Source organism: Crocuta crocuta, unplaced genomic scaffold, assembly GCF_008692635.1.
Source record: "Crocuta crocuta isolate KB4526 unplaced genomic scaffold, BGI_CrCroc_1.0 scaffold6, whole genome shotgun sequence".
NCBI classification, from domain to species: domain Eukaryota; kingdom Metazoa; phylum Chordata; class Mammalia; order Carnivora; family Hyaenidae; genus Crocuta; species Crocuta crocuta.
Window position 1 is genome coordinate 2,028,725 of NW_027531917.1, and position 15,806 is coordinate 2,044,530.

The 15,806-nt window shown below is 37.5% G+C and overlaps 1 protein-coding gene across 1 annotated transcript in view; it reads left to right on the forward strand.

Annotated features, from left to right (window-relative positions):
- IMPG2 (interphotoreceptor matrix proteoglycan 2) overlaps positions 1–15,806 on the forward strand; it is a 78,646-nt gene that overhangs the window by 45,309 nt on the left and 17,531 nt on the right. The window contains exon 11 of the mRNA XM_077774892.1: positions 712–797. Coding sequence (XP_077631018.1) covers positions 712–797 — 86 coding nt within the window. The remainder of the gene's footprint in view (positions 1–711; positions 798–15,806) is intronic.

The following is a 15,806-nucleotide window of genomic DNA, read 5'->3' on the forward strand; positions in this document are numbered from 1 at the left end:
TTGAATACGTATATATATATATATATATATATATATATATATATATATAGAATATACATATGGAGAGAGAGAGAGAGAGTGAGTGAACAGATACAGATGATGTATCTGGGAGACTTGGAAAAGGAGAGGAGACAGTCTTGTCTTTGCTGGGAGTCTGGGGTTTTTACTGAGGGTTGTGGTCTGGTGTACATGTCGTCCTCTCAGGCATCCAGGAATCAGCTAGAACAAGCACAGGGGTCCAGGGGTCCTTCATAAGTCACATTCCTTGGAGCCAGCGGGTCTTGGCATTGAGATGTCTAGTACCGGTGGTCTGGAATATGGATATGATGACCTTGTCTGGTCACTCTTGTGTGGTCTTTCCTTAGATGTTGTCTATTGTGCTGGAAGGCTCTAAAGAAATCATTAATTCCTTATCCCTTACAAGGAGGACATACACTGTTCTGTAAGGCATGTGTAAAGTGAGGATGTAAGTCCTAGTAAGAATAGAAGCAGGAAAAAGAGCAAAAAGCAGATTTTTATGGAGTCCTTCAGTTTCCCTATCTCAATATAAGTAAAATATCTGAATAAAGAACAGAGATTTTCTAAGCAAGTTTCCTTTGTCTGTTGTGCCAAATCTAAACTGTAAAATGGAACAACTTGGTTTTTAGTTCCTGAACCTCAAATACAACAGTGTCTCAACTAAAAATGTTTTTTATATTGTTCTTCCTTCAGTGAGAGGAGTTTTACTTCCTGAAACTGAAGACCTAGTTTGGAACATCCAAAGTTCAAGTCTTCAGGCAACCCTACCATCCATTATGGTAAGTATGTTTCTATGTTTTCTGCCTAGAGTTAGGCCTTTAAACTTTTCTTCTTGGTATACTCACCTGCTTACTTTGGCAACATGTAAATTTCCTGAGCTGTTCCCATTTCAGATATTTTCTTACATCATCCTTGGAACATGATTCACAGTTGTCAGCTCCAGAGTCCCAAGTATTGGTTAAGAAAATTTAAGCCTTCTGCAGTGGTTAAATGAAGTCTGTGGTGGTTAATTGCCAAGCTCCACATGTGGTATAAAACTTATTTATGGTTTGTATTTGGTAATAATTACGCTATAAGTGCCCACTGAGTTGTTCTCTATAAGTTACTCAGAAATAGTTTTTATAGCCAAGACTATAAATTGAAGCACATAGGGACAGAGTATAGATTTGTGCTCCAAGAACTGTATTGAAGAAAAATCCAAAAATGCTTCAAAGCATATAGAATAATGTGTGTATGGAAGAGTAAGAAAGAACAGTAAAAATAACAGCTAGCTGACAAATGACGAGGGGTCAAAATCAGGCCTCCTTTTAACGTGGACTGAAAACATTCCCATTTCACAGGAAGAGCATAGAATGAACTTTCCTTTTTGTTCTCACCACGCAGCTCCCCTGGGTGATCCTCTACCCTCTCCACACCTCCACCTGCCACTTCACCTATAGAGAGGCATCTAGTAGAAAACAAACTGGCTTCCAGTGTAGTTGAAACAAAAACAGCACTGACAACCATACAACCACAACCACAACACCACTAGAGGCTAGCTGGTTACAATGCATACATGAGTCTTTTGTTATCCCATAGACACAGTAGGGAGCTCCTTCTACATTCCCTACTGCTACTCTCTTGAGACTTTTCTGTCTCATATCAGCTTTTTAAAACATTTGTTTCTTGACGTTAATCCTTCAATGAACATTTATAAAGTCTCCCCAAAATTCATTTAACCATTGATATATGCAGCCATTTCTTCTACTCACTTATTCAGCAACTCAATTTTGAAATGTGATGTCATTAGAAATACTCTTTATTGAGTTCCATATTGGAGAAAGAAAGTTAAGGGGGATTGACATTAGAGATTACATTATTTGGTGTTTATTTATTCATTCACTTATTCATTCATTCAAATATATTTATTTTGTGCTTTTCATGTGCCAAGGGCTGGACTTGCCTACAAGAAGTTTCCAGTCAAGTAGACAGATGTCTACACAAATAAGGTGATACTGTCATAGAGGTCTATTCAGGACGCAGTGGCAAACGGCGATTCACTGTGAACATGGCATCACTAGTCTTCTTGCCTTCTAATCATTCATCTCAGGCTTCTCTAACCACAGACCTGTGATGATATTGAGAATGATGTTATAATGATAGGAGTTTCAATATAAGCCAGAGGTTGCAAACTGGAGACCTGCCAGCTGGATGCAGCTATAAGTATATGCTTTGGGACCAGTTTTTTTTGTTGTTGTTGTTTGTTTGTTTGTTTTGTTTTGTTTTTACAAAGCCAATATTTAGCAATTAGGATAGTTTTACAGAAAAATACAGATTTCCAACTTCTTTTGAAAACCAGGATGACCTGGTATAATTAGGTTCACATTCCCCTGTTGCAGAAAGTGGCTAGGGTTTGACTAAAAGGGGATGCCCCTTCAGCGATGACAAGCATTGACTAACTGGGCTCACGTGTTTATTCATGGTGCCTATAATGTGGTTCCATTTGCATCAAAGCCAACCCTTCAGTTTTTTGAATAGTGATAACTGTGGGGCATTAAGAAACAATTTGAGTTGACAGTGGAATGTTAATGGATGATAATGCACAAAAAAAAAAAAGAATGATTAATTAGAAATGTGTGGTTATTGGTTTTCCTTCGTCTGTTTTTGGGCAACTGTTAACAAGATTTTGTTCTTTCATAAAAATGAGATTTAAATTTTTTTTATGGATTTGATTTTTAGAAATTATTTTAGAGGTAGGAATGTTGAGATATTGAATTTGACACCTTTTGGCATCCTGACTTGGAAAAATCACATGTTGCACAGTATGCTTTCTATAGCACTAGAAAGCTTTTGAACTGGCATACACAGATGTGAAACTGGCCGGTTTAAGTTAATATACTACATTGAACTAAAAGAATTCTTGAGTTGAATTTGTTACTATAGGAACACCTATTCCTATGAAAATAAATGAAGTGCTATTGCTGGCATGTGTATGTTATACCTTTCACAACGTATGACAAAGCTTCATTGCTAAGCTATTTTCTAGGGGGTACTTATTTGGAGTAGATTAGATGGTCATCCTTATTTAAAAAGTCAGGTTGTTTCCTTTTACTTTTTATGTGGCCTCCTTGTGACTGGATTTTCATCAAAGATGTTATGGGGGCGCCTGGGTGGCTTAGTCGGGTAAGCGTCTGACTTTCGCTTAGGTCATGGTCTCTCGGTTCGTGGGTTCGAGCCCCGCATCGGGCTCTGTGCTGACTGCTAGCTCAGAGCCTGGAGCCTATTTCAGAGTCTGTATCTCCCTCTCTCTCTGACCCTCCCCTGCTCACGCTGTCTCTCTCTCTCTCTCCTAGAAATAATAATAAAAAAGATGTTATGTATTGTTTTACTTTTAATTTTTATGGAATGGAAAAGCAGATTATTTGTAGACACTGAAATTGTGTATATTATTTGGGGATTTCTTTTTCATTGAAGATTGAGCTGCCTTCCTAGAGTGTGTCTGGTCATAGGAAATGTCTGATAAAACTCAATTTTTTCAGCACGGGTTAAAGGGTTTAAGCCATTTCACTTGGAATTTTGAAAAAATGCACATGTAGAATTTGTAAGGATATAAATATGCCTGACTCAGCTGGATGAATGAATAGTTTTAACACATCTCTTGAAGTGGTTTTAGATAAGTAAGAGGGAAAAAAGTCAATTCCCTATATGGTATGATGGTCATCATAACTACTTTTTTGAGGAACAAACTTGGCATTGAGCAAGTGGCCGCCTTACTTCTCCTTGAATGCATGTATGATTTTAGATGCTAGAAAAATAAATGGGAAAGGAAGAAACTTTTTTTTCTTTGTTTGTCTATCCAAAAAGCCTCTGTATTCAACATACCAGATATTTACATATTAGAAAATTATCTTGGGGCATCTGGGTCGGACTTTGGCTCAGGTCATGATCTCATGGTTCATGGGTTTGAGCCCTGCATCAGGCTCTGCTATCAACTCAGGACTTGCTTCAGATCCTCTGCCTCCCTCTTTCTCTGCCCCCTCTCTCTATCTCTCTCAAAATAAATAAAATTTTTAAAAAACATTAAAAAGAAAAAGAAAATGGTCTTTCCTCTATCTCTCTGCTCTGTTTACCTGGGTCTTATAGACCTGGAGACATCTGCTAACCTGACTGAGAATGGACTGCCAAGGCTGTTAGCTCACGTTTCTCTTCTAGGAATCCTTTTGCCATCTGGTTATAGACATTTGTATGTATCTCTCAGTGAACAGTCTGGTATAATGGGGAAAACACTGGGACAGAGAAGTCCCTGTGTAGTTCTGAATTTTTCCTCTATTTTCTGTGACCGTGGGCATTTCACTTCTATGAAACTCAGTTTCTTATCTTTAATAGGCAAGACTATTAGACTACATGATTCAAGAGTCCTTTTCTAGTTCTAAAATTTGATACTTTATATTATTCACACACATGCATATGCTTACCTCCCTAAGATGGTATTGAAACTCAGTTTCCAGTGTGTGAAGGGAGAGTATTCCCACATAGCACCACCTAATTCTCCAAACACCAGCTGGGTATCCAAGGATTCAACTCCATTCTGACACTAATTACCCAGAAATAGCATTAGATTCCACAGGTTAAGGGCTCGGTTCTACAAGACTGCCTCTGCACTTCTACCTCAGACACACGTTATTGCAAGCCTGTGTTGCTACCTGTGTTTCTGACCAACCAGCTATAAATCATAAGTTCCCATGACTTTGTCCTCAGATTTGATTAATTTGCTAGGATGGCTCACAGAACTCAGAGAAACATTTTGCATACCAGATTGCTGATTTATTATAAAAGTATACAGCTCAGGAACAGCCAGATGGAAGAGATGCATAGGACCAGGTATGTGGGAAGGGGTGCAGAGCTTGCAAGGTGTGCCATTCTCCCCCAGTCTCCAGGTGTTCATCAACCCAGAAGCTCTCTGGATCCTATCCTTTTGGGTTTTATGGAGGCTTCATTATGTAGGTGTATTTATTTAAATCATCAACCATTGGTAACTGATTCAGCCTCTAGTCCCTCTCTCTATCCTGGAGTTCTCAGGTGGGACTGAATGTTCCAACCCCTTAATCACATTGTTGGTTTCATTGGCAACAAGCTCCCATCCTTAGGTGCCCTCTAAAAGTCACTTCTTTAATGTAACAAAATACACTTTAGTAATTCTTAATACTTAGAAACTTCCAAGGGTTTTGGGATCTTTGAGCCAAGAATTGTGGACACTAAGACCATATATATATGTATTTTTAATAAATTACAATATTGTACCTCTTTTCCTAACATGAGATTTATAAACCAAAAGAAGAAGGTTTTTTAAGTAACTGAGCTTCTGGCAATATGAAAGCTGGCATTTTTAATTTTTTTCATTTCACACTCTGTATTTGAATTTATTGTCTTTTCATGTACCTGGAATTGAACTCTTGCTCTCTTCATCCAGATTAGTTTTTCTTTTTTTTTTCCTTCTCAGGTTTACCAAGATATAATGGACATATAACATTGTATAAGTTTAAAATGTATGTGGTAATTTGATACATGTACATATTGGGAAATGATTACCATGGTAGGGGTAGTTAACACCTCCATCACCTCACATAATTACCTTTTTTTTTTTTTTGTGGTGAAAACACTTAAGATCTACTCTCTTAGCAATTTTCAGGTATGTTAACTGTTTACTATAGTCATGTTTAACTATAGTCATGTTTAACATTAGATCCCCAGAACTTATTCATCTTTTTTTTTAAAGAACTTTTTTATGTCTTTATTTTATTTTGAGAGACAGAGACAGAGAGTGAGCGGGGGAGGGGCAGAGAGAGAGGGAGACACAGAATCCAAAGCAGGTGCCAGGCTCTGAGCTGTCAGCAGAGAGCCCAGATTTGAACTCGTGGACTATGAGATCATGACCAGAACCAAAGTCAAATGCCCAACCAACTTAGGCACCAGGCGCCCCAAGAACTTATTCATCTTATACCTGGAAGTTTGTATCCTGTGACTGGCATCTCCTCATGTCCCCACCCCCTACCCCTGGAAAGCATCATTCTTGTCTCTATTTCTGAGAGTTTGCCTTTTTTAGATTCCACATATAAGTGATATCAGGCAGTATTTTTTCTTCATCTAGTTCATATCACTTACCATAATGCTCTCAGATGTATCATGTTGTCACAAATGGATTTCCTTCTTTCTCATGACTAAGAAGTATATATACTTTCATTGTATGTGTGTGTAATATATAGGTATATATATGTATATATTACATCTTCTTTATCCATTCATCCACTGATAAGACACTTAGATTGTTTATGTATCTTGGCTATTGTGAAGCCATGGCACAAGGGTGCAGATACCTCTTTGATAGACTGATTTCATTTCCTTTGTATATGTACCTAGAAATGGGATTGCTGAATCATATGGTAATTGTATTTTTTATTTTTTGAGGAACCTCTGTATTATTGTCCATAATGGCTATACCAGTTTATGTTCCTACCAATATAGTAGACATTTGTATGTATTTCCTAGTGAACAGTCTGGTATAGTGGGAAAGCACTGGGACTGAGAACTCTGGAAACTCAGGAGTGTAGCTCTGAATTTTCCCTCTATTTTCTGTGACTGTGGGCATTTCACTTCTATGAACCTCAGTTTCTTATCTTTAATAGGCAAGATTAGACTTGGTAGGATGGTATATGATTCTTCTAATTTGCTCTTGAATTCAATTTGCTAATATTTTGTTGGCAATTTTTATGTTATATTCATCAGAGATATTGGTTTAGCACTTTGTGTTTTTGGTAGTATCTTTGTCTGGTTTTGGTATCAGGGTAATGCTGGCCTTGTAAAATAAGTTTGGGAGTGTTCACTCCTGTTTCATTTTAGGGAAGGATTTGAGAAGTACTGGATTTGATTTTTCTTTAAGTGTTTGGTAGAATTACCAGTGAAACCATCTGGTCCTGTATATGTTTGTTATGTCCATTTGGTCTAAAGTATAGTTCAAATACATCATTTTTTAAAATTGATTTTTTTCTCTGGATTATCTAGCTATTATTAGAAGTGGGAATGTTGCAGTCTCTTATTATTCTTTTATTCATATGTTAGCTAGTTAACATACAGTGCAACATTCAAGGGTAGAATTCAGTGATTCATCACTTACATACAACATCCAGTGCTCATCACAACAAGCACCCTACTTAATACCCATCACCCATCTAGCACATCTCCCACCCAACTCCCTCCATCAATTCTCAGTTTGTTCTCTGACATTAAGACTCTCTTGTGGTTTATCTCCTCTCTCCTCTTCCTGCCTCCCATATATGTTCATCTGTTTTATTTCTTAAATTCCTCATATGAGTCAAAACATATGGTATTTGTCTTTCTCTGATTCACTTATTTCCCTTAGCATAATAAATTCTAGCTCTATCCACGTCATTGCAAATGGAAAGATTTCATTCTTTTTGATGGTTGAGTAATATTCAGTTGTGTATATATGTATGTATATATACACCACATCTTCTTTCTCCATTCCTCAGTTGATGGACATTTGGGCTCTCTCCATAGTTTGGCTATTGTTGATAATGCTGCTACAAATAATGGATGCATGTGCTCCTTTGAACCAGCATTTTTGTATCCTTTGGGTAAATACCTAATGGTGAAATTGCTGGATCATAGGGTAGTTCTATTTTTAGTTTCTTCAGGAAGCTCCATACTGTTCTCTAGAGTGGCTGCACCAGTTTCCATTCCTACCAACAGTGCAAGAGTGTTCCCCTTTCTCTGCATCCTCACCAACACCTGTTGTTTGCTGTGTTGTTAATTTTAGCCATTCTGCCAGGTGTGAGGTGGTACCTCAGTGTGCTTTTGATTTGTATTTCTCTGATGATAAGTGAGGAAATCCCCTATTATTATATTGTTATCCACCTCTCTCTTCAGATCTGTTAATATTTGCTTCATATATACCAGTGCTCCAATGTTGGGTGTCATTATATCTACAATTGTTGTATCCTCTTAATGAATTAACATCTTTATTATTATATAATGACCTGGTTGGTCTCTTGTTACAGTTCTTGACTTAAAGTCTATTTTGTCTGATGTAAATATAGCCATACCTGCTTTCTTTGTTTTTCTTTACGTATGGAATATCTTTTCTCATCCCTTCGCTTTGAGCCTTTATGTATCTTTAACTGAAGTGAGTCTGTTGTGGTCAGCATATAGTTGGATCTTGTTTCTTATATATTTAGCCATCTTTTACCCTTTGAATGGGGAATTTAGTCCATTTACATTCAGAGTAACTTGATAAGTAAGTTATTTCTGCCATCTTATTGTTTTCTGTCCCTTTTGTAATTCCCTTGTTTCTTTGTTTCTGTCCTGGTGTCTTCTCTGTGAATTGATTATTTTCTCTAGTGGAATGCTTTGATTCTCTCTTCTTTTTTGTGTGTGTATCTACTGTAGGTTTTTGCTTTATGGTGACCATGAGGCTTTCATAGAACGTCTTAGAGATATAGCAGTCTATTTTATGCTAACAACTTAACTTTGATGGCATACAAAAACACTACCCTTTTACTTCCCTCTACTTTTGTTTTTTGATATTACAACTTAATTCTTTTTATATTGTATTCATTAGCAAATTATTATGGCTATAGTTATTTTTAATACTTTTGTCCTTTAACCTTTTTACTAGAGTTCAGAGGTTAACACACAATATTACCCACATTACAATATTTTATTATATACTACTTTACCAGTATGTTGTATATTTTCATATATTTGCATGTTACTAATTAGCATCCTTTTATTTCAGTTTCAGCATTTCTTGGAAGGTCGGTCTAGTAGTAATGAACTTCCTCAGCTTTTGTATATCTAGGAACATCTTTATCTCTCCATTTCTGAAGGACAGCTTTGTTGGATAAAGTATTCTTGATTGGCAGTTTTCTTCTGTCAGCACTTTGAATATACTATCCCACTTTGTACTGGCTTTAAAGTTTCTACTGAGAAATCCACTGATAGCATAATGAGGACTCCCTTGTAAGTCAGAAGTTTTTCTCTTGTTGCTTCAAGAGTCTCTTTTTGTCTTTGATTTTTGATGGTTTTGTTATAATCTGTCTTGGAGAAAGTCTTTTTGAGTTGAAGTTGCTGGAGGTTCTATGAGCTTTATGAACTTGGATGGTCAAAATTTCCCTATATTTGGGAAAGTCTCAGCCACTAGTTTTTAAAGAAAACTTGTCGGAGACTGGTTCTGGCTGGGGCCCCGGGGTCCCTGAAGGATGGCCGGTGTCGGCGAGGGAGGGGTGAGAGAGCCCCGAGAATCTTTCTGGTCACCAGGCAGGCATCTCTGCTCTGACTGGGGCTCAACTTTATTTTATAATTAAGTGTTTGGGGGATGGCACAGAATTGGCATTTGCCTTAAACAATGATTTCTGATAACAAACTTCTTTGATATGTAAGAATTTCCCAGAACATAGATTTGTAGAAGACTCATGCATAACCTTTATTAATAGTGATTGAGGTAGCGGATTTAGATGTTTATCCTATGGGGAAGGAAGGTATCTTTACCATACCAGACATGGTTTTTAGCATAAAAAGGGTGAAGTTACTTTTTTGTGGGCAGGGATCAAACAGGTCTTTCAGGAAACACCTCTGCTCCCATAATCACAAAAGAAGTTCCTCAATAGGTTCCTTCACAGGGAGCAATCAGCATATTCAAGGCCAGAAAATGCTCCAAGCAGAAACAAGTGGGTGGGGGTGGATATCTGTCCTTAACTCTAAATTAGGGTCTTTGTCTCAGAGCCAGACTCAATTGTAACTTGTGTTCTTAGCCCCTCTTATTATCTAAGTCTTGGATCTGCAAGGCCCATAGGAAGAGCCTTTTGACAATCATCCACAATGCTTTCATCTGAAGTCTCTTTTTGAAAAGACAGTACTATGCTTTTCCTTATGAGCAATCTGTGTGGGGAATATCAGTCTGATCTGGAATATTGTGAGGCCTGGTCAATACCAGCAACCTCATTTCCAACATGAGCCAGTAGTAGCAGAAGGAGATACCAGTTTTCGTTTCTCATGCCAGGAGCTATGCAAACGCTACCATTTCCTCGCTGTGCTGTCATCCAGCGAGGCCAGTGAGGCTCCCAGCATATCCCCCTTTTTTATTATATATTTTTAAAGACTGGAAAGAGACAAAGGACAATTAATGTGGCTCCAAGGATCAGACTGATATTTATAAGAAAAGGAAGCTACATTACTGAAAAAATTATGCAGTCCATCTAGAAAGGACACTGCTACCTGGGAAGGAAAAACAAAGGTAGTAAAACAAGGGAAGTATCAAGGAGAACAGGACCTGCTGCAGACAGATGTCTGTTCCCATAATCACAAAGGGAGAGGTTGCTATTATAATTTCTTTCACAGGGTGCAGTCATCATACCAGGGCCAGAATAAGGGGACAGTTACTTCCAATATCAATTAACAAGGTACCTTGGGGGTCAGTGCTCAAGCAGAAATAATTGAGTGGGGGTGGATATCGGTCGCCATCTGACGGCAAGAGACCGTGCAACCTCACAAGGAGTATTCTCAACTTATGAGTTCAGAAAGGCTCCCAACATCTCTTCCCCTTTCTTATTTTGTAAATTAAGGTCGTGTAGCTCAAAGTTTACCCTGTGAAAGCCTCAATTGGTTATTTTGAAGATACAGGGCACAAGGCACAATATGAGCACTAACACTCCAGCCACCATGCCAATAGTTGTCAAGAGTGAATTTAGTTCCTGAGCACTAAAGAAATTTTGTAGCTCTTGTAGAAATGAGGTTGCAACCTGTGAAGGAGAGACAAAGGTAGAGGATGCATTAATATCCTGAATCTGTTCATGAAGGGTTTGGACATCAATGCTAAAATTAGAATGATTCCAAATACCAAGTAGGTGATTTTGGATATTCTCCCAAGTGTGGATGGTATCATTATGTTGGAGAGGAGTAACACAGATCCAGTTATACTCCTGTGACATCGAAGAGCCAAATGGGATTTTAGAAAACTTAATTCATTTCTGATAAACAGTACTGCCCCTTATAAGGCATTGACTTTAGTGTCCAAATTCCAGTCAATTATTTCTTGAGTGGCCAATGCAAAAGAGACATTTCTAGTTAATTGATTAACATGTTGGCTGTATGTACCTCCTGGACAAGTGAGACAGTGGAAGCAGCCACAGACCCTATGATGGTGTTAGACTGACCCCTTTATCATTATGTAATGCCTTTCCTTCTCTTTTATTGTAATAAAAGAGTGATGAGTACACCTGTACCAGCTTTCTTTTCATTTTCATTTGCATGAAATATCTTTTTCTATCCCTTCACTTTCAGCCTTTGCATGTCCTTACTTCTGAAATGAATCTCTTGCAGGCAGCATATAGATGAGCCTTGTCTCAGCCACTTTTTGTCTTTTGATTAGGATATTTAGTCCATTTATACTTAATTATTGATAGGTATCTACTTATTGGCATTATGTTAATTGTTTTCTGCCTTTTTTTTTTTTTGTAGTTCACTTCTGTCCCTTCTTTTTCTCTCTTCACTTGTAGTTTGATAACATTCTTTAGTATTGCACTTAGATTCCTTTCTAATTTTCTTTTATGTATTTACTACAAGTTTTGCTTTGTATAATTACCATGAGATTCACATATGTATATGTATGTATGTATATGTATGTATGGACATAACAGTCCATTTTAATTTGATAGCAACTTAAATTTGAATACATTTCAACACTCTACATTTTTAATCCCCCCCCATATTTTTTTTAATGTTTATTTATTTATTTTGAGAGAGAGAAAATGTGACTAGGGGAGGAAAAGATAGAGGGAGAGAGAGAATCCAAGCCTGCCTCAGGCTTGATCTCGCAACCATGAGATCATGACCTCAGTTGAAATCAAGAGTCAGGTTTTTAATCAATTGAGCCACACAGGTGCCCCTGTTTTATGCTTTTGATGTCACATTTTACATCTTTTTATCTTATATATACCTTAACTGATTATTGCAGTTTTAATTTTACTACTTTTGTCTTTTGACCTTTATGATAGCTTTACAATTGATTAACCCATTACTTTTATAATATGTTTAACTTTTCCTATGAGACTTACTTTTGCATGTTTTCTTGTCATTAATCAGTTCCGTTGCTTTTCAACTAAAAGAAGTCTCTTTAATATTTCTTGTAAGGCCTGTTTAGTGGTGATGAACTCCCTTAGCTTTTGCTTATCTGAAAAACTCTATCTTTACCTCTTTCTGAATGATAATCTCACTGTAGGTGAGTATTCTTTCCTTTCAGTACTTTGAAAACTTTATGCCACTACTTTCTGGCTTGCATTGTTGCTGCTGAAAACTCTGCTGACAGCCTTATGGGGTTTCCCTCGCACTTAATAATTTTTTTTGTTGTTTTTCCTTGTGCTGGATTTAAGAGTCTCTCTTTATCTTTTGATATTTTAATTATAGTGTGTCTTGGTGTAGATCTCTTTGGATTTATCTTTTTTTGGAAATCTCTGTGCTTCCTGGAATTGGATGGTTTCCTTCTCAGATTAGGGAATTTTTCAGCCATTATTTATTAAAATAAGTTTTCTGCCTCTTTCTCTCACTCTTCTCTTTCTGAGACTTCTAAAATGTGTATATTATTCCACTTGATGTTTTCTCATAGGTCCCTTAAGGCATTGTCACTTGTTAAAATTATTTTTTCTTTTTGCTGCTCTGTCTGGGTGAGTTTAATTGCTTTGTGTTCTAGCTTGTTGATCTGTGTTTTCCTGCTTCTTCCAAATGCTGTTGAAAGCCTCTAATGTACTTTTTAGTTATTGTATCCTTCAGTTCTGTGACTTATGTTTGGTACTTTCTTATATTTTCTCTTTGTTGACGTCCTTGCTGTGCACATCCCTTAGTCTTCCAAGTTTGGTGAGCATCTTTATGAATATTATTTTGAACTTTGTTTCAAGGAGATTATTTTTCTCTATTTCATTAAGGTCTTTTTCTGATGTTTTGTCTTGTTCTTTCACTTGGAACATATTCCTCTATCTCCTCATTTTATCTGATTCTTTGTGTTTGTTTTCTATGTATTAGAGAAATCGTCTACCTCCATGAGTCTTGTAGGAGTGGTCTTAAGTAGTGATTTTATCCCTGGGTGCCAGAAACACAATCCCCTCTAGCCACCAGAGCCAAGTATTCTATGGATGATCCCTGTGTGGGTTGTATGCACATGCTGGGAGGTGGCGTGGGGAGTGTGTGGGTGGGGTTCTTGCCCAGGCTGTCGGTGATATATTTTTGGCAGGGGTGAGGTCATGGTGTCTCCTCACTGACTGTGTTGGGCTGGGGTGGGAAGGATATAGCACTTGCCTGGCTGGCTATGGCTCAGCTGTGGCATGGGGTGTGGGGTGGTGTTTGCCTAGCTGGCTGTGATGTTCCTGTGATGTGGGATGGGAGCCCCACATGTGCTGGCAGTGTGGAGGGAGATTGCCCCTGGCATTAGTAAGGTAGAGTGAGATTGCAAAAATGGCACCTACCAGTACTATTGTCCTTAGAGGAAGCTCTAACAGGTCCCTTCCTTTTTGACAGTTACTTTAAGATTAGTGTGTCTCCTTTACATACGGTTTATGTGCTTTTCAAACTTCTGCTTTTTAATACCATAAGATTCAGTAATGCCACTACTTGTTACTTACTCAAAGAAAATGAAAACTCTAATTAAAAAAGATACATACTCTCCTATGTTTAAGATATTGAAGCAACCTAAGTGTCCATCGCTAGGTGAATAAAGAAGATGTGGTGTGTATATATATGTGCAATGGAATAATATTCAGCCATAAAAAGAATGAGATATTGCCAGTTTCAACAACATGGATGGACCTAGAGGGTATGCTGCTAAGGGGAGTAAGTTAGACAGAGAAAGACAAATACCATATGACTTTATGTGGAATTTTAACACACACACACACACACACACACACACGAACAAATGAGCAAAAAAAGCAGAAACAGGTCCATAAACACAAACTGATGATTATCAGAGGAAGGTTGGTGGGGTTTTGCATGGCTGTTAGAGAGAGGGGGAGTGGGAGGTACAGGCTTCCAGCTATGGAGTGAATGAGTCATGGGGATGAAAGGTACAGCATAGGGATTATAGTCAATTATATTATAATAGCATTCTTTGGTGACAGATGATAGCTACACTTGTGGTGGACACAGCATAATTTAGAGTTGTAGAATCACTATGTTTGACACCTAAAACTAATGTAAAATTGTGTATCAACTCTACTTCAATTGAAAAAAGATGAAAAACTCCCTTTAAAACAACAAACAAACAACAAACAAACAAGCAAACAAAGATATTGCTGCTTTTGCACTGGGTCCTAGGGCGAGTAAGTCTTGAGTGAGTCCTTTAAGGTCAGGTTCTCCATTCCCAACAGTTCTGGACATAATCCCTGTTGGTTTTATGTTTGGATGGGTGGTCTCAGGGGTGCAGGACTGAAGGGCTGAGGTGTATGATGTGGAGTACAAACTCCTTGCTCCTCAGGAAAAAGTTCCATATTGGTGAGATTTCATTCTGATTGTGGATTGCAAGTCTTTGAGTGGGTTTTGGTAAAAGCATATCTCTGACTCTCCTAGTCAACTCAGTGTGGCCCTTTTTTTTGTTGTGGACATGCTGTTTATCTAGTTTTCAGGACTTTTCCAGAAGGAATTTTTCCATATGTAGCTCTTTATTTGCTGTGTACATAGGTGGAGGTGTGTTCAGTGTCTTCCAAGCTGACATCTTGAACCCAGCACCAGGGGGTTTCTTAAAGGGTCTACCTGATGAGAAATACAATTCAACAATGAACCAAGTATTTTAGAAACACAGCCTGTAATATTGTAGCCAGAATATGGTCAGTCTGTATCTTCTACTGGAGAGTTTTTAAAAGTACCATGTCTAAGTCCTATCCTCAACCAATTAGGTTGGAATCTCTAGGGTGTGAGGCCTGGACATTGGTGGGTTTTTTTTTTTTGTTTTAATTAATTAATTAATTAATTAATTGAGAGAGAGAGAGAACCCAAGCAAGCTCCACACTGTTAGCTCAGGGTCACATGCGGGATTGATCTCAGGAACTGTGAGATCATAACCTGAGTTGAAATCAAGAGTCAGACATTTAACCAATTGAGTCACCCAGGTGCCCCAGTGTCTTAAAAAGTTTTCATGTGATTTTAATGTTATTTAGGGTAGAGAATGATCGTTCTTTTCTATTTTCTTTTTTCAGTTTTTGCTCAGGAACTATTTCATGAATTTCGTCTATACATACGGCACTTCTTATTTTTCATTTTTTAGAAGTAAGCATAGATTGAAGTATATAAACTCCCACCAAATGCCATGACCATTTTACCCATTAGCGTCACCACTCAACTTTTCTGTATAGACTTATCTTCATATGATTAAATAATTAGCACATTCATGGATTGTGTTTCTGTTTATTTTTCTATTCTTAAAGTTATTAGTACTATATTACTACATTGGTAAAAAGTCACTAGAAAGAGAAAATTGAATTTTGTAGGTGAGATGCCATTTCATAGGTGTTGGTTTTCTTTTGAGGTAGCAAGACCACATTTAAAAAAATTTTTTTTCTTTCATAGTTTATTGTCAAGTTCGTTTCCATATAACACCCAGTGCTCATCCCAAGAAGTGCCCTCCTCCATGCNAGACCACATTTTGATGTGATATTGCATATCAAAACAAAAAACCTTAAGTAGTTAAATATATTTCAGAATGATTAATAATATTTCTAATTGTTTGTTCCTGCTGTGGGCAATGAGCTTAG